We start from the raw sequence: 24,529 nt of genomic DNA, 5'->3' as shown, positions 1-24,529 counted from the left end.
TAGTGAGATTCAAAAAAATTTAGAAAAATGTTTAAGAGGTGCACGGTAAAATAACTTTATTCAAAGGTTTGATAAAAAAATTAGTCTGAGTAAAATTAACTGTAATTTATAATATTAATTGTATTTTATAATAATAACTGTAATATATAATGTTAATTGTAATTTATAATATTAATTGTAATATATAAAATTAATTGTAATTTATTATATTAATTGTAAGTTATATTATTAATTGTAATTTATAATATTAGATGTTCAGTAAACATGACTTAACTGAACATCTAAACTAAAGATTACACTATAGTAATCTTTTATTATAATGTTTGATGTTTAAAGTAAATAAAGATCTAGAAAGGCCTAAAAACTAGTAGATGCTAGTTTACAATGATCTTGATATATTCTTTCTTGAAAAAAATATATATCATGCTCATTGAAAAAAATAATCAAACGAAAAGACCTTAATAGAAATATATTATATGAAGAGAGAGAGAGAGAGAGAAAGAGAGAGAGAGAGAGTAAATTAAAGACCATATTTTATTTAAAATTCTTTAGAATGCATCATATGAAGAGATAATAATAGTCAGAAAGCTTTTAAACCAACTGTGTTTCTGTGTCTCTGTTTAAATCCACGGTGTTTCTGTGTCTCTGTTAAAATCAATTGTATTTCTGTGTCACTGTTTAAATCCACTGTGTTTCTGCGTCTCTGTTTATTAAACAATCTTTACATAATAAAAATCTGTGTCTGTTTAAATCAACTGTGTTTCTGTGTCTCTGTTTATTAAACAACCTTTACATAATAAAAATCTTTTAGATACAATAAGCTTCAAAGCTGTATCTATACTGAAAGATTGCAAAAAGAGAAAAAAATAAATTATGAATAGCATTAAATTTTTAATTACATTCTAAAAAAAAAAAAAAAAAAGAATTAAATAAATTATTTATTCTAATTAATAAAACCTAATAGATTAAGAAGAAATGCTAAGCGCTAAGATTTTTATTATAAAATCAATAACAATACTTAAGTATTTGTAAGAATTAAAACTTTAAGAAAAGCTTTCTATGAGAACTATAAATGTCTAGCATTAAAAAAACCCTAATTTTTTCTAAATTTTAAACATAAGTCTTTTAGAGTTATTTCACATAGGTTTGCAGTAGGTTTAACATTTCTTTATTCAAGTTTTATATTTCTTTATTCAAGTTTTATATTTCTTTTCTAATAAATATAAAAATAAAAAAAGACTCATAAATATATAAAAACATAAAAAAAATTTAAAAAGGCACTTATTGTAGTTGAAAGTAACTTAAACTTGCCTACACATCCGGTATAATTTTCAGAAGGAACAAATCCAGAAATACATGAGCAGTTATACTCAAAAGCAGAAATAAGGATGCACAAACTGTTATTTACAGTGATTTGTGAACCAAGATGAGTATCGGGTGTACTTGCATGATTATCAAAATTAACTTGATAAGCTATTTAAAAATAACAATCCATTATATTTGAGTTATCATTGCTAACAAAATATTAATATAACGATAAAATTAACAATTATAATGGCAATAACATTAATAACAGCAATAAAAATAATAACAAAAATAATACAAGCAAAAATATTAAAGTCCTTGCATTTTCTTTGTAGATTCTTAAAACAATGTGCAACTTTTAAAAAGTTCTTAAAATAAATTTTGGAAAGATTTGTAAATTATTCTATGGAAAATAGAAAAGGATAACATACATTATTATTAGAATAATATCTTTTTTAAAATTTTTACAATCCATCATAAAGACTTCTCAATTAAATTAGACTCAAAGATCATATTTTCGCAAATTTATTTACCATATACAAATTAAATACAATTAAACACTTGCTGAGATATTTTAAAATATTAGAAAAATGTTTTTTAACATAATCAATGTAACTATAATGATTAAAAAATTATACAGAAGGCAAATCAAAAATATATAAAAGTGTTGAAAATTACGGATGAAACTTGTTTTTACTTTTAATTCTGTTTACTTTTTCTTAAAGCTAAATATTAAAGATTGTTGCACCTAAAAAACTGAGGAATGACATAAAAAGTAATTTTAAATTATTAAAAGGTCATTAAAAACTAAAAATTTATAATTTCATAAAATGCTTCAAAAATAATAAGACTTACTAAACACATTGTATCAGCAAATCTAGACACTTTCACTTTTTAAAAATGATTTTAAATAAATTTTTTTTATCTATAAAAGCTTTATTAGTTAATTGTTTATTTAAATGCTTAGCAATTAAATGTTTATGCATTAAATATTAAATGTTTAAGCATTGAAACATAACTATTGAATTCTAAGAAACTCTTCAAAGTATTTGCAAACAAGAAATAAATAGAAATCTGATTGTTGTTTATATAACTTCCTCTTAACCTCTCTTTCATTTTCTTATTTATCTATTACTTAATGCTGTTAAAACAATTTTTTTTTTGAATTTTTTAAACAAGCAATGAATCTTGAAAATTTCGGCTAGTTCCCATGGTTTCATTTTCATGGATTACCATGAACCCCTTTGGCGCCCAATTGTTACCTGTTATTTGTCTATAGATTCAAATTGCTTTCTCATGGATTCTATGATTTCACTATAATTCCTAACAATTACACCATGGCAGTGTATTAAAAAAAAACCTGGTCAACTAGAGTCTGGGAACAAAACACTGAAAAATATTTGCCATGTAACTCTGTGAGTGCTACATGAGTACAACATTGTGCACCATGAGTTCTACGTTGTTATTTTTCAAAATTTAATTGATGCATATAAATTTCTTTTTTTGTGTTAGTTTCACACAAAGATAGATTTTATGATCATAGCAAATATGATTGAGTCATTGTAAGCAAAGGCTGCTTTTAGTGCAAACACTTGCCCCATCCATAGCTTGACCAATGAAATCTTGATCAGGATCCATGCCGAAGCTTATTAGTTAATGATTTTGCAACCTCAACAATGTTTTGGCATCACATTCATTACTCATTTTGACCATATTGAGATTTTGATTGTAATTGTTGGTTCCAAAAATATGGATGTTCATAACTTTATTTTGTTTAAATGTTGTCTCATCACTCATATATATTTCGTTCATCACTTTGTCCTTCAAATATGCTGCTGAGCTATAAATTGTGGAACAAACTTTTTTCACATTTTTGGAAACTTCAAGCTTGGTGTAACTTTTAAATAGCTTTTGCCCAAATGGATTCATAATTTTGTTAAAACATTAAAAGTTCAAGATCTGGAGCTACCTTGACAATGATTTTGTAAGTCAATATAAGTTTCACTTTGAAAAGGAGTCAATCATTTTTAACCAAGATAAAATTTAGCAAGATTAAAGCTGTACATCTATTAAAAGGATGTGGCTAATAACACATACTTTATTTATATTGACTATTTTTACATACCATATGTATACACAATTGGCTTAATTTATGCATACAATAAAATCAAATGCATTACTTAGTCAGAATGTTAATAATGTTAATAATAGGAAGAATATGCGAGGAGTGTACATAAACTGACTCAAGGTTTGGGATAGACCAGTGAAATAAATTACTTTGTTGTGTATAAATAAATGAATGCATGCATTGTCTGACTTTAACAGGTAGAACATGCAGGGGGTGTACATACATTGACTGATTTAATATAAGGAGAATATGCATTAAATGTATGTACACTGACCAACTTAAATAGGGGAAAATAGGCAAGAAATATCATTTAACTTGAATATGAGAAAATACATCTACATGCCTTAACTCAGCATTTAGGCAAGGACAGGCAATCTTGATGCCAACCATAGCCCTAAACCTTACCTGTATGTATGTATATAAGATGTATGTAACTTATTTGTTTTATGGTAAGCATAAATAGCCAAATACATATACATATATGATACATATGTATATGGTATATGTATAATATAAATATGTATATGTATAAATAGTCAACTGCGTATAGATATAGCAAGTATAAATAGCTGCATCCTTTATTAAACTTAGTTTGTACATTTGTAGTGGATAATTATATAGAATCAATACTCAATTTAATATTTTATCTAAGAAACATATACTTTTTTTTTTACTTTTGCATTTAACTACTATAACTTATATATAATATAAACAAATATCATGCTAAACAAATATCATACAAAGCATCTAACTACAAATATAAATCTGTAAGTAGACAAGGAAGTTGCTTTTATTCATTTCTAGATACCAATAACCTTGTGATACATTTGAACACAAGTGAAAAGCCTATTATGAAAATATACTTTTTGTCATAGTTGTTGATTAAAATTTTAATCTTTAATTAAAAATAAGTTATGTTGAAGTAAGCTTTAATAAGTAAATATACCTGATTTTGGCTTCACTCCACAGCCAATCGTAGAACAGATGTATAACTAAAACAATTAAGAAAAACAATTTACAGCTGCATAAAATGTTAACAACAAAATTTATAGTTAAAAAAAAAAGAGAGAATTATATCAAAACAAAATAAAAAATTTTAAATTTTATGTGTTGTATTGTAACATAAAGCTTAAAAATCAAGGAAATAAAAATATAAACTAATATAAATATAATAAAATATTTTACTAATATAAATAATATAAATAGTAAATGTGGTTTTCAACGGTTTTTTCTATTAACTTTACATAAAGGAAATTTTAGAGTACATTTTGTTCAAACCATAAGAATATTAATTTTTTTCTATTTGTCTAATTTTCTGTTTGTCTAATAGATTAGGCTATTATGACACAGGTGTTGTGATTAAACCAAGTGTCAGATAACAATACAATTATTATTATTTAGATATGACATGGCATATTGGGATTGCCGGGCAGCAAACAATCCTATAAATTCTAATGTACATGCTGATGTTTTCTAGTTAGCTAATTACTTGACCAATAATATGGCTTACAATTTTAATCATAACAAAGATCACCAACAAAAGAAATATAAAATAAGTGTTTTAAAAGATCAAAGAATTAAAGAATCAATCATTGAAAAATTAATCATTGAATTAAAAAACAAGAGATGTGTTGTGCCATGTTGAGTAAGATTATTAACAGAGAATCAGTTGACCTTATATCCCCCCCCCCCAAAAAAAAAAAAAAAAAAAAAAACTAAATTCTGAAAATAAGGATATGTAATATGTGAAAATAATTTTTAAAATGGGAAGCTAACTGACTTGTCCTCTCATCAAAATTAGTATTTAACACTAAATATCTCCTCCAGTGACAACAAATAATAGTACTTGTACCATTACTAGTGATAGTGAAAACAAAAACAAAGTTTCTCAGCAATCTTTTCTGACAGAATATTATTTTCTGTCTGCTTTCAGCTTCAACAAAAATATCTGATTGGCAACCTTCACTAAAACAAACCAAAATGTAGCAACACCAACAACTCTTCTAACACTAACTATGTTAAAAAATTCTAACAAAAAAAGTAGTATAATAACATGGGAGCAGTACATCTTTACCCTAAATACTTAATGTTTAGTAAGTCATAATATTGCATACAAAGTGTCCATTTTGAAATGTTTTGGGTGTATTGTTAGTTGAGTTAAAGCCAAACATAAAAAAATAAACTAGTTTGATCTACTTTGCAGATCATAAACATTGATTTCAAGTAAAATGAGTAGTGCTAGTAACAAGTAGTTGTGCTAATAATTCTGTAAGTGAAAGAAAAACTAGTCCAGCACACCAGCTTCTTATTGAAGGTAAAGTCTTATTTTATTGCACATTCAACTTGACTTACCATTACAAGATTTAGTATTTTGCTTTTAAATTATAACAAGCCATGCACTTCAAACTTTGGCTTCATTTATAAAATTATTGGCTCAAGAACTTGAACCATTGATAAAGCAGCCTACTCCAGAAGAAAAAAAAAGTTTTCCACATTCTAAAAAGATTGTTTTTCATATCAAAGGTATTGGTGAACTAAACAAACCATTCAAAAGTTATCTACATTAAAGATAAATATCAAACATATAGTTTTTATGAAAGTAAAAATACATAACAAAAAAACTCATCTTTTGTATAAGGGTAGTTTCTAAAGCCTAACCTGAATCTTCAACAGAAAACAAACTTGAAGCAAAATTGTCATCTTTATTATGTTCTTACAGCCTTAATTGTTATAACAATTTTTTATTTTATCTAAATACTAAAAAGTGGTAAAATGGATACTAGGGACAATTTTCAACTTTGAACAAATATAGGGCTAGGTGAAAAAGTTATTTTTAAATATTATAATTAGTTTACTTGGTTTAATCAGAATGTTTTAAAAAAACTATGAATATCAATATACCAACTTAAAAAATAATGGTAAGAACCATTTTTGGTGAATATTTATTGAAATTAAAAATAAAATAACATTTAACACATTTTAATGGAAATTTAAATTTATCAAACAATTAAACTGGAATGGAATCTATAGTCTTTTAGATTGATCACATTTATGTTTCAATGAATTTGAAATTTATCAGTGTAATCAGCAAATGATTGACTTCCATGTTTTCATTTATATTTGCAACCTATTTTTATTTTTGGAATAAACCTAAAACAAATGACAGTACCTATTGCATTATTATTAGTAAATCTATAACACTTAACCTCATGCAAAGAGTAAAAGGTATATGAAAAATGATAAAACAAACATATTTTAGGGATTGAATCAGCTGTGAAATATGGGATGTGAGATAATGCCAACCTAACGAACTAAAATTACTCATTTTGTCCCAAGTAAAACCACAAGTAAAAGTACCCTATTTTGCGTTATGAATGTTATACATGTATTTTTACTGATACAATAAAAGTTGAAAATTATGACAATTATATATTAGAAAATGAAGACTGCTATCATCAAGTAAAAATATAAGATGTCTACAAAAGATTGTACAACAGATTTAGTCACTGATACTGACAAATTGGTTAAAAAATTAGCTTTTACTTTATTGAAAACAGATTTTCCATCGCAAAAGTAATGGATTTCCACTACAATTGTCCAAATATAGAACTATTTATAAATTGGTTTATTTATAGAGTGCTATACTTCTGTTTATTGAATTTAATAAATACAATAAACATATAAGTATAGTATTCTATAAATAAACCTATTTATAAATAGTTCTATATTTGCATATATATATATATATATATATATATATATATATATATATATATATATATATAATCTTGCATATATCTTTTATAACACCCTTGTTATGTGTTTGGATTCATAAAAAGGGATAGTATTTAGTTAGGCTGAACTTAATTAGAGTTTCTCATAAGGTGGGTAAAAATCATGCTACGCAAAGTAAAACAATCATTAAATATTTAGGCATCATTTTGTTGAGGTGTTTATATATGCAAAAAACACTTTTCAATTTTTAGTAAATCAAAGATGGAGTTGTTTGTGGCGGTTAGAATACAAAAATTGAAAAATTTTTTTTTTTTTTTTTATACAACAAATGTTGGAACTAACAATGAAAAATTTTTGGTTCATATTTAGACCTTAAAACACTTTTAAGTAGTAATCAGTGTAGATTGCAAGGCAGACTTGTATTTCAAGCACCCTACTTGGTAAGCTGATAAAATATGAATCTTAAACAAAACAAGTATTATTAAAAGCCACGCTCAACCCCAAAGTTTGATCCAAGCCATTAAATTTAAGCTCAGGGTAATGGAATCATTCTTTAAAAAACGTTAGTCTTCAGTTTCATGGTTAAAGGGTGGTTTTTAATAATACTCTATTGTTGCGTAAATTAATTTGATTTTAACGAGCTGCCTAAAACTACACGTCCGCCTTTAACAACGAGACGTTGCTATGGGTGTATAACAACGTCCCGTTATGTTATATATGTGTATTTTTAGGCGATTACTAGGAACTAGTTACTAGCTAAAATTGATTCTTTAATTTTCTCAAATTAGCTAATTTTAATGTTTACATAATTTCTTATAAAATTTACCTAATGTTAACTCAGGGTCGTCCATAGATTACGTCACGCTTAATTGAGGAAGGGAGGGGGGTGTTAGTGGTTTTGTTACGACTCCATACGGATATTTTTTTATTTTTTATTTGTAGTTATTTTAGTTGTTTCCAGAAGTCCTTACGGTCTAATCACAAACTACCGCGGGAGAGCATTTAACAAGTTCACACCCCCTTCCTTACCAATGTCGCTGTTCTGTACCAATGTCGCAATGTTGGGCTAGAGCTGGCGTCGAACATCGGACCTCTAGGTTCTAAACCAGAACTCTAACCACTGCGCCACGGCTGCTCTAATATATTATATTGCTACTAAAGTGTTATGAAGTTGTAACGAAGGGAAGGGGGAGAGAAGGGGAAGGAAGGTCTAAAACGGTAAACATTACGTGACGTAATTTGTGGATGACCTCTCAAGACATTCATTAGGATTTAGCTGCTACGGTCTTTACCTGTCTAAACATTGCATTTTATAGGGCAAGCACTACTTAAATAAAAAGATAAGTTGTTATGGACTAAACCAATGTTCGACGAAGTAAGCAACTGCTCTTGCTTTCAAAGGCTTTTGGAAACAGTTAGAGTCAACTGAAGTTCGAGTTTCTGGGTTTCAATACGACCGAATAAAAATGTGTCAACTTTAGGGCTGGAGTCTAGGTTAGGCTCAGCAATCGGTTAAGCCCCTAAATTCTCCTCAGCAAGAAAGTTTTCTGATCCTAATTTAGACTTTTTTTTAAGTCTTTAGACTTAAAAAAGTCTAAAGACTTAAAAAAGTCTAAATTAGGATCAGAAAACCTTAATTTAGACTTTTTTAAGTCTAAATTAGGGTTTTCGTTGATAATAATAACCACCACGCATTGAATACCTTATATAATGTATTCAATGCATGACTTGATTAAAACCTTTTATACACCTTTAGAGACTTCCTACAAGGTAGAAAAAGGTTTTCAAAATATACATTATCGGACAAAACGAGTGCAACCAAATAATGCTAATTTAGTTTCTTTATATAAAAGTGCTGTATTTTTTCAATTTAGAGAAATAACTATGTAACTGTTTAGAGACAAAGTTCTTCAAGTTTTGTTCATTACAAAGTTCATTATTTGTACACGAAAATTATTAAATTAATCAAAAGTATTAAAAAAAGTTGATTTCCTTCTGGACAAAACAAGTGCAACTCGACAAAATGTTGACCAAGCTGTATTTCGCTATCAATATTTCGTGGCGAATCCTTTGTTGTCGATCACAGCCTTGCATCTTCGAGGCATAGATTTGATCAGGTGAACAATGAAACTTTGTGGAATTGCTGCCCAGGCGTTTTGGATTTGTTCAAACAGTTGATCCTTATTACAAACACCTTCACGATTAATTCTGCGGTTGACGATCTCCCACAGGTTCTCGATAGGGTTGAGATCCGGAGATTGAGGCGGCCATTCCATCACCGATAGGTGGTTGTCTTGAAACCACTGCTTGACTACTTTTGAAGTGTGTTTTGGATCATTTTCTTGCTGAAAAACCCATTTATTGGCATATTCCATTCAGCATGAGGTAACATAACATCTTTCAAGATACATGAAACGGTCCATTATTTCATCGTTTCGATGTATTGGACCTAGACCATTTGCAGAAAAACACCCCCAGACCATTACATTGCGTCCACCATGCTTAACGGTCTTATGGCAGTAACGTAAATCGAGGCGTTTTCCGGCCGGTCGACGTACACGGCAAATGCCATCGCTCCCAATGATGTTGAACTTCGGTTCATCACTGAACAGGACAGTTCGCCATTTCTGCACATTCCAGTCAATATGAGATGTAGCAAACAGGCGTCTTATCTTCTGGTTTTTTAGTAAATTCAGCGGTTTCTTTGCAGGGCGTTGAGGAAACAATCCGGCTTCAACAGCACGGCGTCTGATTGTTCGGTCCAATACAGGCAGCTCTAATTGCTTTTGTATCTTGACTGATGATATCCAGGGACCCTTCTTGACGGATTTGACGATCATTGAATCCTCTCTAGAAGTGGTGAATCGCGGTCTTCCACCTTTGTTATCTGCTGCGTACTTCCCCGTAGAACGATATTTGGAACATAGTCTTGATACGGTCCATTTTTTCATGCGATATTTATCACAAATACTTTTTTGTGACATTCTTCTTACGTAATCGCCAATAATTTTCTTTCTTAGTTCCAATCCAAGACTGTTGGGAGCCATTTTTGCACTTGAAGTCATAAAAATAATAAAAATAAATAATCACGCTTCTCAAGGCTTACCGTGTTACATTTACCTTGTGATGTTACAATAATGCTCTGTGGAACACAACGTCTTGGTTGGATGTGGACTGTATTGATGTAATGAAACACTTGTTGTATTTCACTTTTTGTATTGATGTTCTTCGATAAAAACTTTGATAAAACTCACTTTGATAAACTGTCTTGATAATACTGACTAATTGACTTCCATATACTGACTGAATTACATGTCGATTTACATGTCTCTTATATAGTAAAATGAGCCTGTGTGAACCTGTTCTGGAAGATTCTAGATGCTTCTTTTCGATGCTTCTGGAAGCTTCTGGATGCGTCTGGATGCTTCTGAATGTTTCTGGATATTTCTGGATGCTACTGGATGCTTCCAGATGCTTCTTCTGGAAACTTCTGGAAGCTTCTGCATGCTTCTGGAAACTTCTGGATACTTCTTTTAATTATTAAAAAACCTCCGTGACGTTGACACGGACCAGACTTAAGAAAATGAAACAAACCAAAAAAGTTGCACTTGTTTTGTCCGCTGCAAAATGGCACTTGTCAACGAAATTTTGCCTGTGTGCTGTCACCTGCCAGCTGATTGCTCATGTCATGGCATGCTATGACTCCAGACTCCTGAACTGTTTGCTGTGGTAGTATAGTTCGTTTCGTTTTTAAGACATGTAAAATTAGGAACACTTTTTAGCATTGTTTGATGTTGGTTGCAAATGTTTTGTCCAATACTGTATGTTGGCAATGCTAAATCCTTGATTGGTTTTCAAGAAATAGAATTTTTAACTTTTTTGTAAGCTAAAAAAGAATTTAGTGATAAATTAAAATGAAACAGCTAATTCATAGCAAACTAGTGCTTATTGACTAGACATTATCACAGATTTTTGCATTATTCTCAAAAACCTTATTTGCATAATTGCTATAACTCAAAACATGATAACCAGAGATAGACTCGAGAATTTGGATTTTGAAAACTGTGGTTATGATATTGTATTTTACTTATGTGAAAAATGGTTTTCAATTAGGATTTTGCTTTATTAATTTATGATGTTTCAAAAATACCATTTTTAACGGTCGAAGTTCACATACTTTGTTATTTTAAAAGCGTCATAATAAATTTAAAATTGAAAATGTATTTTGATATAATATTGATCTAACTGTAAAATTCATTCATGATAACATTGTAAACATTAATCTAAACACAATTTTCTATCTTTTTTCAAAGAACCTCTAATTTTTTAAATTGTTATTTCAGTACTTCGTGGTGAACTGAAATAACCAGTGGTTCTTCTGAAAAAAACACTTGTCATTTAAGTATTGCATTAGCTAAATCAACTTTAAACTGTTAAAAAAACAAAATACGATCAAATTAAGATGCAATTTCTTTTTTTTTTTATAATTTACAACACTAGAAATTGATTACAATCAACGTTAGTTTTATCTTCGGCGAAATCATTACCTCTGTGGAAAATTTCATCAGATCTTTCGAAGGCACTAAAAACTAACTTGCGACTCAAATTTTTTTGTTTTCATTGGTGCTTTTTTCAGTTTTTTGATACTTTTTTGTTTTTTAGCTTTGCGTCTATTTTGATCAACCCATAAAGATTCTCTCACTGGAATTTCTGTTAAAATGCTAGAGTAAAGTTTCTTTCTGCCTCGGTTGGTTGCCGTTTTTTCTTATTCCCGCTTTAGTTAATGGTTTTATAACAGCAGAAATGAAGGTAGATAAAGTCGTTTTAGGTTCATTTGTGATTTTTAAAATTTAATAGTACTTCCATTGTTTTGGACATTGTTGGTTCACTAAGAAGTTGAACATTTTTGCTGGTCTATCGGTAAAGATTGATACGGATCTTAATAATCTGTAACCTTTATTAACAAAAGATTATTAACAAACAAAACACGATCACACAACAACAAACAATCTATACATTTTAGTAAAAAAACTAAATTTTTCTTTTTTAACATTGATATTTTTGTATTAAAAATATAAAAAAGATATTGAAAATAGTTTATATCGTCATTATGTTTGAAAACACAGAATATAGAAAATGGAAGATATTATATCTAGTTAAGAAAAAAGTCTTTATCTTTCCATTTGTTGTGTGGAAATGGACACAAGCGAGTTGATGCAAGTCCACTCAAAGTATTAGTTGGCATTAATGCCTTTAATCGACCCCTTCCCAAAAGTTTCGCTAGTTCAAAAATGGAAAATGTTAAACCCGAGTTGTTCACAAGCCACGAATCTACTTTACAGTATCTTAATCTACTTTAACTTTTTAAAAGTCCATAAACACCAACATCTAGAAGTTGGAGTTTGCTGTGTTATGTGGCTGTAAAGTTATCAGTAAACTCTATATTCTTTTGCTGCATCAATAAAATTGATTGTCAAATGCGATGCATGGTTGTCTTAAACTAAAAGAATCGGATTCTTCTTTAATTTGCAAAAGACAAAAAGTCACCACATCTTGAATGTTTCCTGTCATCCCTCCGGTTCGCCGAACTACATCAACGCAACCATTTTTCAATAGCTATAATAATTGTAATTTTTCATGAAAAGTTACAATTATTATACAGAAAAATAATAAGCTACAGAAAAACAATAATGAAAGCTTTTTCACCATTTTAAAATTATGGTAAGTTAAATAAGCTTTTTTATTTAAAATATTATAGGTTTTTTTTTTATTATTATAAAATATTAAGTTGTCGAATTACATTAAAATTTTTGTAAATTTTATCATAGTTACAGTTATGGTCGAATAAAAGATGAAGACAAATGGAATAATATGGGTGGAATTTTTCCATTACTAAATAACTGATCATCGTTATTTATTGTATATTTTTAATTGTTATAGTAATTAGGGATGTACCGAAGCTTCGACTTCGGCAGTTTGCCGAAGTCAGGGTCAATTTTTGCCGAATCATTGGCTTCGGTGAGTTTTTTTAGGTAGTTAAAGTTATCAAGCTATTAATATATTAAACATAAAATAATTGTATTGTTTACGATATAATTACTATAATTCTACTACTTAAAATGTATTGTGTAATAATGTAATACTAATAGTTCCAACTAATATCTTACTAAAACCGGTTAATCGTATAGTCTCGAATAAATATTTTTGTACTTTTTGCCCCAATTATTTCGATACCAATTTCCCTTACTTATCCAGTTGATATTATTAAAACGGTTGATCCAGGTTAAATTCTTATTCAATATTAATCCTAAATGATTTAAAAATTCACAATAAAGCTTTTCCTATTTTATTTATTATTGATTTCTTTTTTTGAATTTGACTCATCAAAAAAAAAAAAATTGTCTCCTTCCTCTAAGAAATGATCTAAACCATAAGTTTGATAATCCTGTAATGCCAAATTAAGGTAAGTAAAATTAAGTAGGATTTCAGCGTTGATAGTATAAAAGACCTGCTGAATGTTATTGAATTACTGAATGTAAATTAAAAATAATCTGAATGTAATTAATTTACTGAACGTAAATAAGGTGCCACATTCAAACATTTATCCATTTAGAGGTTTCCTCATGTTCTAAGGCGAATTTATGATGTTAAATAGTTAATTTGAGATCCAAGTTGAAGGCCACGAAACTGTATATTAGTGTTAAGGAATATAAGGGATTCAACATCAGTCTTTTAAGTATTTTTTGATTGTTTAAGAGTAAGTACATCGGTCAGTAATTTTTCACTAAAAGTTTAAATTCAAATTTAAAGATAAACCCAACTTCAGCTGTTTTTAGAATTTCTAGGAAAGCACCGTTTTTGGGAATTTCTATTTTAATTAGTTTTAATATTTTGCATTTAAAATGATAAAATACTAAAACTTATATATATATATATATATATATATATATATATATATATATATATATATATATATATATATATATATATATATATATATATATATATATATATATATGTATATACATATGTATATATATGTATACATATGTATATATATATATGTATATATATATATATATATATATATTATTTAAGTGACATCTTTAACAGTATGTGTAATAATCTTATAAGCATTAAAACATCATATACGGTATCATACTATTTATTTCTTTTTTTTATTTTTTTTTATTTTTTACGTAATATTTCGGCTCATATAGTGAGAGCCATTATCAAACTGATCAGTTTGATAATGGCTCTCACTATATGAGCCGAAATATTACGTAAAAAAAAAAAAAAAAAAAAAAAAAAGAAATAAATGGTATGATACCGTATATGATGTTTTAATGCTTATAAGATATATATATATATATATATATATATATATATATATATATATATATATATATATATATATATATATATATATACATATATATATATATATATATATATATATATATATATATATATATATATATATATTATCTTTTTTTTTTTTTTTTTTTTCTAGTATTGTATTTGCCGATTGAAAATAATTTACACTCGTAATTTATAAAAACAAATATTTACATGACTGGGGCTTGAAGAAGACAAAATTCATCTTATCATTAAGCCGCCCCCAAAAAAATGCATATTCATCAAATAAAATGTTTTAACAAAATGCAAAAAATAAAATATATAACGTTTAAAATATTTAGTAATTCAAAGAGTATTTATATTTAAGAACTGATTAGTAAAATAAGATGATATATAAGTATTAATATTACAAAAAGAATTTACAATAACTTTTTTTAATAAAAATTGAAATTATAAAATTTTACAATATTTTTAGTAATTAGTATTTCAAATAATAAAACTTAAAAAAATCGTTTGTAAATTCAAAACTTATAAGATAAGAAATACATTTACAATAGCAGACTATTGTTTAGAATATTAAATATAATATTAAAGAGTAATTAGTAGGTTAATTTTTGTTTTTGTTTGCTAGTTTAAAAAGCTTTTTAGAAGAACTTTAATTCATTTTCATGTATCATCAGTAATTGCTTAAGTTTTGTTTTAAACTGGTTTAAAGAATAATTAGATTTCAGCTCATTATTTAATATTGTATTCCACAGCTTAGGACCTCGGTTAGCAATTGAGAATTTGGTTGCTGAATAATGTGTTTTGGATTGAATGTAATTGTTTTTTGAAAATCTGGTAGGGTATATGTGGTTTATTTTTTCAAAAAGTGAATTAAATAACATTGGTGATATTTTTTTATCAAGTTTAAACATGAAGATAAGAATATGGTAAAGGTTTAGTTTATATACATTTAGAATATTAAGTTTATTAAATAATGTTTGAGTGTGAGAGAAACGGTCTACGTTTGTAATTATCCTTATAGCCTGTTTTTGTTTACTAAACAGTTTTTTTACTTTTGTTGCGTTTGTGCTGCACCAAGCAACGTTTGCATAACTTAAGTAGCAATGAATTAAAGAAAATATAAGTTTTTTAAACAAGATAGATTTAAAAACTGCTTGGCTTTATACAAAACACCTATATTTTTTGATATTTTATTTTCAATTAGACCTATGTGGTCCCTCCAGGTTAAATTTTCATCCAGAACCACACCTAAAAATTTTATTGATTGCTCTCTTTTTAATAATGCGTTATCAATAAAAAGATCAGGAAGTTTTAATGGAATATCTTGTTTTTTATGAAGAAGATGGAACAAAGTGTATTTGGATTTATCTGATCCTGACAATTTACTAGAGTTAAGTGAGTTGGTAATTTTAGAGATTTCAAGATAATAAATTAGGCTGTTATCCTATTGGGCCCTGATACATTAAAATATAAATAAAATTAACTGTTACTTAAGAATATAAAATAATATTAAAACATTAGTAGATTTATCACAGAATAAAATAAAATTTAAAAATTAGAAATATCCATTAGTTTAGTATTAAATTCTCTTAGGTTCTCACTCTGGCGAACAGCGAATGGGAGACTATTATACAAAATTACTCCTTGGTAAAAGAAACCTTTTTTTGTAGATTCAAGCTTTACTTTAGGTATAGTCAGTGATATTTCATTGTTTCTTGTGTTTGCTGATTCACAATTTGCCTTAAAACTGTTAGAAAATACACATGAACCAAGTTCTTTCTTTAGGATCTTAAAAACGCAAGCTTTTTCTTCATTGACTTCTTTAAAGTGCGGCAAATTTATATCAACGTTTGAAATTTTATTTGCATTTAATATTATTTGATTTATTCTACTATATTAACGGTTGATGCGGTATAATTAGGTTGCAGCGTGTTTCAAGTTGATTAAACCATAGTAAGTAAAAATTGGCAAGATCATTGAGACATAAATTAATTTAGCAGCGTTTATTGTTAGCAGGTTTTGTGTTTTATCTAGTAAACTAATACGCCCACTAATCTTATTACATTTAAAATTAAAATCGTTGTTAAGTGAAAGGGTTGGATCTAGATGGATTCCTAAATATTTGTATGTTTGTATGTTTGTATGTCAAGTATAAAATATAGTTATATTGTTGAAGGTAGTTCAACTTATTACTTGGGAAACCATAAGTAGTAGTATTGTTATTGACTAAATTGACTAAAAGTTGACTAATCGAAAGTCGTAATTAGTCGGCTTTGTAATATTAAATAGTCGATTAGTTCGATTATGGACTTCTTACTAATTGACTAAAAGTCGATTTAGTCGAGTAAATATTTTGAAATCCTAATATCTTTTCATTCGAATAAACTTTTAAATCTTTAGTTTTTATTTTTTCGTTTTATCTAATTCATAGCATGTTAGCATTGTTTATACCTAATTAAACTTTCGATTATGTATTTTATTCAAGTTTTTTTTTTGTTTACTCGATGATTGTGATTTTCATAAATACTTTCATACAGAGCCGCTGCAAGCTTGCTCAGGCCCCTAGGGCAAAATTAAGTTGTGAAGTTTTAAAATCTAAATGTCATTAATGTACACAATTACGTTGTGTGGATTAATATGATCGTAATGACTTTTTTAATTAAAATATGATCATAATGACTTTTTTAATATATAACAAGTATTTGAGGCGATCCCTAAATCATTGGGGTCTGGGAATAGATTGTCCCGTTGTTGGAGCAACCCTTTTCTCCTCCATTATTATTTGAATGGTTTGATATTAAAAAATAGATTGCGAATTTAAATTAGTTTATTATTTTTATCACAATTTATTTTAAGAAAATAAATTATTCCTATACTTCGACTAAATCAATTTTTAGTCGAATTAGTCAATTTCAATAATGTATTAGTCAATTTTAGTCAATTTAGTCGACAGTCGAACTATTTAATAGTCATAACAACACTAATAAGTTGTCTGAAAAATTAAAAGCAGGAAATATCATGTGTTGTGTAAAGAGGCTGTTTTTGTAAATGTTTCAGAACTCGTACTTCGTAGAATTTTTTAGGTTAAAAAATTTAGTACTATAATTAGACCACTATATATTAGGAAGGTTAAAATCATTAATAATCAGACTGCCATTGTAGGACTTCAAAGTTAAACTTTGAGCGAAATTAAAAGATTCAGCAGTATTGTTCATCAAATTAGCATCATTTGGTTTAAATATACACCCAATGAGTATACATTCGTTGTTAATTTTTACAGATAACCAAACATGTTAAAGAGGATTTATATATACTTGATTAACTTCATTAAAACTAAATAAGTCAGCAATGTAGATAATTACACCACCATTTCGGCGCTCGTCTTGGCACCCGTCTTGGCGATCTAACAATATATAAGTTGTACGTATCAATATTTGGAAACTCAGTTTCCTATACAGCAGTAACAGAATAACTAAATGTTCTACCATGACCTACTATATTTACTATATTTTGTAATTTTAGTAGGCCGTGGTTTACCAATTGCAATTAATTCTTTTATGATTATGGGTTGTTCCATTAATATAGTAAACATTAGCTGAATTTGTTTTTGGTTGAGACAAATATCAAAATACTTAAAGAGACAATATAGAATTGAATATAATCAATTTAGCAAATGCTGCAAATTGGAAAAACTGATTGAAAAAAACAAAAACAAAAACCGCAAGAAGCTACCATAAATTGGTTAAACAAGGTGCTAATCCTAAAAATACACTCGAGTTTTATATAGTGCTAAAATTGGAGAAAAATCGAAGACAGAAATGTACAAGGTTTTACGAATAAAGAAGTTATTTTAAATATATTAATATATTGAGTGCATGCTAACAAAAACTTAAAAAATTATTGTTTATACTACAAGCACTTAATGCAGTAAGAGCAATACTCACAAATAAACTATCACGTTCTTTCTAATTGAAACCCCAATCTAATTAAAAAGGGGCAAAGGAGAGTTTCTATGAACAGTGCTTTAACTGCATGAGAGCAGTTAATGAAAGTCATTTAAATGAATTAAAAAAGGGTTTAAAATTACAGGTATAATGAAGAACAAGGAAAAATCTTCAAAATGTTTATGATATGGTATAATAAACACTGAATCCAGAACGCAAATTCTTGCCTACAGTAGTCTCTCGCTTAACTGCGCACCCAATTAGTTGCGTATCCCAGTTAATTGTGCGTTTAGGCCCAAAATATCTGTGTTTCACTTTTTTACTGAGTTTTTTGTTGAAAGTGTAATTAGATCAGAAAACGTAACTATTATTTTTCTGTGTTAAGTTAAAAACTAGTTTTTATCATAAATATTTTGAGATAATGATTTTATCAGAAATCAAAAACTTGCTGCCTAGATATTCTCTGTTAATGCCTACTGAAAGCTTAGTAACTACAAGAGGTAAAAAAAAATCTAAAGAAAGAGTGACTTTAGTCGTTTGCTCCAACGCAACAGGATCTCACAAAATACCCTGTTCTATGATTGGAAAAGCTGCACGACCTGTTTGTATAGTCAGTAGAACATGGCCTATGCCGTATTTTTGAAAGAAAAATGCATGGATTGATGTCTGTATATGTTGGAAATGGTTCAATGAAGTCTTTTATCCTGAAGTTAAACGCAAAACTGGCTTGCCTGTTCTTTTATTATTAGACAATGCACCTGGTAATTTTGAGGCGTTTGAGCGAAATCTTGTAAAAGTTGTTTTCTTCCCTCCAAATTGCACAAATTGGAAGCAACCATGTGATATGGGGATTATTGCGGCTCTCAAAAAGCGATATAAATATTTATATCTCTCAGACATATTGTCATGTTACAGCCTCAATGTTAATACAAAGGAATGTCTGAAAGAAAGTAGTCTTTTGTGCAAAAGAGGTGCAGCAGGAGTTGAATACGGGAAGCCCGCACATCTTCTTGACGCTGCTAAGTATGTCGATTTGGCTTGGAAATCAATTCAACCTTCATCTCTCAAAAAATACTTCAACAAAGCAGAATTATTTCAGTTTTCCAGTCCCGTTAACACTGAACTATTCTCTGAGGAGGCTGATTTCGCATCTTTTAATATGCTCTTGCTGCTGAACGAAATTGAAGGAATAGGGAATATGATTAGTTCGGAAGATATCAGCAATTTTGAATCAATTGACTGTGAAGATTCCCCAACGTATATTGAAGCAATCAAGGAAGATGTTGAAGATTATTTGTCTCTCGAAGAAAATAATGATAATGCAGTTGCTATGGATAACAATTCTGATAAAGAAGAAGCTAATAATGATGAGATAGACAATGGCACAGATTTCTTAGGTACTGAATTTATTCATTTATCTCTGATCGATATTGGCAAGCAACTAAAATCTCAAAAAGTTAAAGCAATTTTAAAAGACGACAACGATAAATTTACGAATAGCTACGAACAACTATCATCAAACATACGGCTAGTAATTATAAAAATTAAACGAGAAAAGCTACAGAATGCATATCAGCCTACAACTCATGACTTTTTCTGTCATGCATAATATATTTCTTAATAAAGATTTTTTATATAGTTAATAATTTAGTTTGCTAAACTTTTTTCTTATCTTTTTCTTATTTGCGCACTCCTAGTTAATTGCGCACCGCAGTGTCTGTTTCAATTTGCACAATTAAGCGAGAGACTACTGTAAATCCACCGTGAAAAAGATTTGCTAATATTAACTATATTAACTATATTAAATTTATATTAGTTTATATTAACTACAGAACATGAAGTACAAGATTATAATTATCTACTCAATATTATAAATTCTTAGATACAAAGTTAACAAAGAAAAGTGTTGCGAGACATCAATATCAACAGTTAACATTTTTAGGGATGTTTATTACTTAAACTTTGTTTTATTTTTTCATCTCTGAAAAAAATTGTTTTATTATTTTCTTTGCTAATTTGAAATTTATTTGATAATGGTTCAAAAATTTATAAAAATAAATTTGAAAATGATGAAAGTGTTTTAAAAACTAAATTTACTTTTTAAAATGTAGTTCTAATGCTTTTGCTCATTAAAAGTACAACATTTAGGTCTTGTTTTTGTAACAATAAATACTTATTTTGCTATTTATTCTGGTGTTCGTCGTTATAGAATTTTCCACTAAATATAAATACAAATCTAAATCCCTATTAGCATAATAAGTATTATAATACAATACAATATATACAAATACAATACACTAACTAAAGTTATTATATACTTATTATTATATATTGGGCGTGTTTTATAAATATATGTACAAAACACACTTGCAACGTTTCTTCTGACGCATTTAAAATTGTAAAACTTAACTACAAAACAAATAAGAATATATAATTTACAGGAAAAACATTATTACTAATTAAAGTTTTGTAATTTAAACTGAAGTCTTTCTAATATTGCTCATTGCCAAATATATTTTTTAAACTTAACTCTTCATTATAAATGACAATCTTGTGTTTTAAGAAAAGAATATGGGTTTCAACTTATTTATAAAATAAACTATACAATCAAATGTCAGTGCATATTGATATATTATGAACTTGCTGTTTCATATTGTCTTATGTCTCAGCTATTTATTTGTATAGTATAAAACTTATTCAAACTTATGTGGATATACAAAAGACCAAAATTCAAATACCAGAATTTCTGGTACGCATTCATTTTGCGGTCCAAACACCGGTAACTAAATTTTATATTTGTCTGATGTCATTAGGTATTTTGCAACCTTTACGAGCCTTTTTTAGACTATAAAATAGTGCAAAACAGTCAAAAAACTATTAAGATATAAACATGTTTGGAAAAGTTTATATTTATATTTACATATAAAAAGCGATTTCGTTTGTAGGTAAATTGATATAAAAAACAAAAGAACAAATCTATAAAAATTAATAGAAACTGCAAGATGTTGTAATTACTTGTATAATTTTAATATCACGGCACTATACTTTAATATCACGGTATTATACCTTAATATCACGGTATTATACTTTAATATCATGTTATTATACATTGTATATTATAAAACGACAAAGAATGCATTTTTAAAATTGTTTGATTGAGTTAATTTAAATATTATCAAAATATATTTAGCACTCAAAAGAAATTTATGTATATTTTAAGTTGAGAACACTCTAATTTTTTGATTATTTTACAGTTTAAAAAAAAAAGGGTCAAAAAATGAAAAGGATGGTTTAAAAAGTATGAAAATAAAAAAAAAGATCGCAACTTGACGGCAAGAATATCATGTATTTTCTTTATGTCCCATTCGTTTCAGTTATTTATATGTATTCAGTTATGTTAATATTTTATTAACATCCAACTTACAATGAGAAAAAAGCTGAAAACTTTTAATAAATAGAGAAAACTTTAATAAGTGTTGTTATTTTAATCTCTAAATTTAGGTTTTTAAACATTACGAACTTTAAAAATTTAAAAAGTATTTAAATTAATATATATTTAAAAAACTTCAAATCAAAAAAAAAAAAAAAAAAAATACAAGTTTTATAAAAAATACAAAATTTATTAGAAATAATGGTAGATCCAAAAAATATTTCCATAAGAAACTTACGAAAAGGACAAATGTTTCCAAGATAATCATGTGAAAATGCAAAATGTATTATATATCTCAAATGTGTCTTTAGAACTAGTCTGGAAAAGAGTTGTTTTGAGGAAAATTAATAAACGTATCAACTTTAAGAATTTTTTTAAAATAGAAAACTGGTTTTAAAGTATAAATTATGAAGTAGAAAATAATTTATTTAAACTTTATTTCTTTTTATTTAAGCTGCTTGTCGGTGAATTTCGGTTTTTGTGAATTTTGTTAAAACGATATGAAATGTTCAAGGTTGTGCACTACAAAATAAATAATTTACAGAAAAAGGATTTTGCAAAAAAATAGAGTGCTATCATTTAATACCATTATCGTTTTGTGCGTAAAAGCTCATCTTTAATGCTTTTATTTACGGGATCACTTAGTAATTAAATCAAAATTCAACACTGCTAGAGTATATCTCGGAAATTCTTTTTGCTTAGATGTCACTAAAAGAAAATAATTTCCTTTGCTGAAACGCTTTTATGTATAAACATTTTTTAAATTGTCTTAAATAAATCAAAAATGGTTTGTTTAAAACATTTGTTTAAACAAAAGTTTGTTTGTCAGATTTGTAAAGATTATGTTATCACGATCATCTTTTTAACTAGTAACGTGTGACCAAGTACAAGTTGCTACGTCTGAAGTCGCCATAAAGAATTAGATTTTCCAAGCAAATGCAAAGTGAAAATAACTGACTTTATGAAGTCAGCTAACTTCTAAGTATCTGATACCTTATCAAAGAGCTAAAAACTTATTTTCCGACAATAAAAACGGATTTTGCTCTTCTTGTTAAACTGGTAATTTATTTACTATTATAGCAAGAGGATTTTATTGTGAACAGAGGCGATTCTAGAAGATAAAAGTTTTTATTGTAAACAGAGGCGTATCTAAAAGCAAAAAGATTTTATTGTGAACAGGGGCTATTCTAGAAACAAAAAGTTTTTATTGTGAACAAAGGTGATTCTAGAAGGAAAAAGTTAATATTGTGAAAACAGGCGACTCTAGAATCAAAAAGTTTGTATTGTTAACAAGGGCGATTTTAGAATCAAAAATTTTTATTGTTAACTGAGGCGATTCAAGTATGAAAAAGTTTTTATTGTGAAAACAGGCAATTTTAGAATCAAAAAGTTTTTATTGTTAACAAAGGCGATTCTATAATCAGAAAGTTTTTATTGTGAACAGAGGCGATTCTAGAAGCAAAAAATTTTTATTGTGAACAGAGGCGATTCTAGAATCAAAAAGTTTTTATTGTGAACAAAGGAAATTCTAGTAGTAAAAGGCTTTTATTGTGAACAGAGGAATATCTAGAAGCAAAAAGTTTTTATTGTGAACAGAGGCTAGTCTAGTAGGAAAAAGTTTTTATAGTGAAAACAGGCGTTTTTAGAATCAAAAAGTTTTTATTGTGAGCAGAGGCTATTCTGGAAAAAAAAAGTTTTTATTGTACACAGAGGAGATTCTAAAAGCAAAAAGTTTTTATTGTGAAAAGAGGCGAGTCTAGTAGGAAAAAGTTATTATTGTAAAAACAGGCAATTCTAGAATTAAAACAATATTATTCTGAGCAGAGGCTACTCTGGAAGCAAAAAGTTTTTATTGTGAACTGAGGCGAATCTAGAAGCAAAAAGTTTTTATTGTGAACAGAAGCGAGACTAGAAGCAAAAAGTTTTTATTGTGAGCAGAGGCAAATCTAGAAGCAAAAAGTTTTTATTGTAAAACAGAGGCGATTCTAATAGGAATAAGTTTTTGTTGTGAACAGAAACGATTCTAGTAGTAAAAAGTTTTTATTGTAAACAGAGGAAATTTTAGAAGCGAAAAGTTTTTATTGCGAACAGAGGCGATTCTAATGAAAAATTTTTTTTATTGTAAACAGAGGCAATTCTTGTAGCAAAAAGTTTTTATTGTGAATAGAGGCGATTCTAGAAGCAAAAAGTTTTTATTGTTAACAGAGGCTATTCTACAAGCAAAAAGTTTTTATTGTGAACAGAGGCGAATCTAGAAGCAAAAAGTGTTTGTTGTAAACAAAGGCGAGTCTAGAAGCAAAAGTTTATATTGTGAACAGAGGCAATTCTAGTAGGAAAAAGTTTTAATTGTGAACAGAGGGGATTCTAGTAGTGAAATGTTTTTTTTGTGAACAGAGGCAATACTAGAAACGAAAAGTTTTTATTGCGAACAGAGGCGATTCTAATGGTAAAAAGTTTTTATTGTGAACAGAATCGATTCTAAAAGCAAAAAGTTTCTATTGTAAACAGAGGCGATTCTAGTAGGAAAAAGTTTTTATTGTGAACAGAGGCGATTCTATTAGTAAAAAATTTTTATTGTAAGCAGAGGCTATTTTAGAAACAAAAAAATTTTACTGTAAAACA

At 27.8% G+C, this 24,529-nt stretch overlaps 1 protein-coding gene across 2 annotated transcripts in view; it reads right to left on the bottom strand.

The window, feature by feature from the left end:
- LOC105847299 (latent-transforming growth factor beta-binding protein 2) overlaps window positions 1–22,265 on the bottom strand; it is a 102,586-nt gene extending 80,321 nt beyond the window's left edge. Inside the window, exons 1-3 of one of the 2 annotated variants that reach the window (XM_065803835.1) lie at window positions 22,146–22,265; window positions 4,380–4,425; window positions 1,312–1,473 (exon numbers count right to left, since the gene is read on the bottom strand). Coding sequence is in view for 1 of the 2 variants with exons in the window: in XM_065803834.1 (XP_065659906.1) it covers window positions 1,312–1,473; window positions 4,380–4,425; window positions 22,146–22,175 (238 nt within the window). In the remaining variant the exon portion in view is untranslated. The remainder of the gene's footprint in view (window positions 1–1,311; window positions 1,474–4,379; window positions 4,426–22,145) is intronic. The other variant, XM_065803834.1, reaches the window with a different exon arrangement.
- Window positions 22,266–24,529: the final 2,264 nt, after the last annotated feature.

The sequence above is a fragment of the Hydra vulgaris genome, chromosome 08 (assembly GCF_038396675.1).
Source record: "Hydra vulgaris chromosome 08, alternate assembly HydraT2T_AEP".
NCBI classification, from domain to species: domain Eukaryota; kingdom Metazoa; phylum Cnidaria; class Hydrozoa; order Anthoathecata; family Hydridae; genus Hydra; species Hydra vulgaris.
Note: the sequence above shows the minus strand (reverse complement) of the source record. Positions and strands in the feature narration are given on the sequence as shown.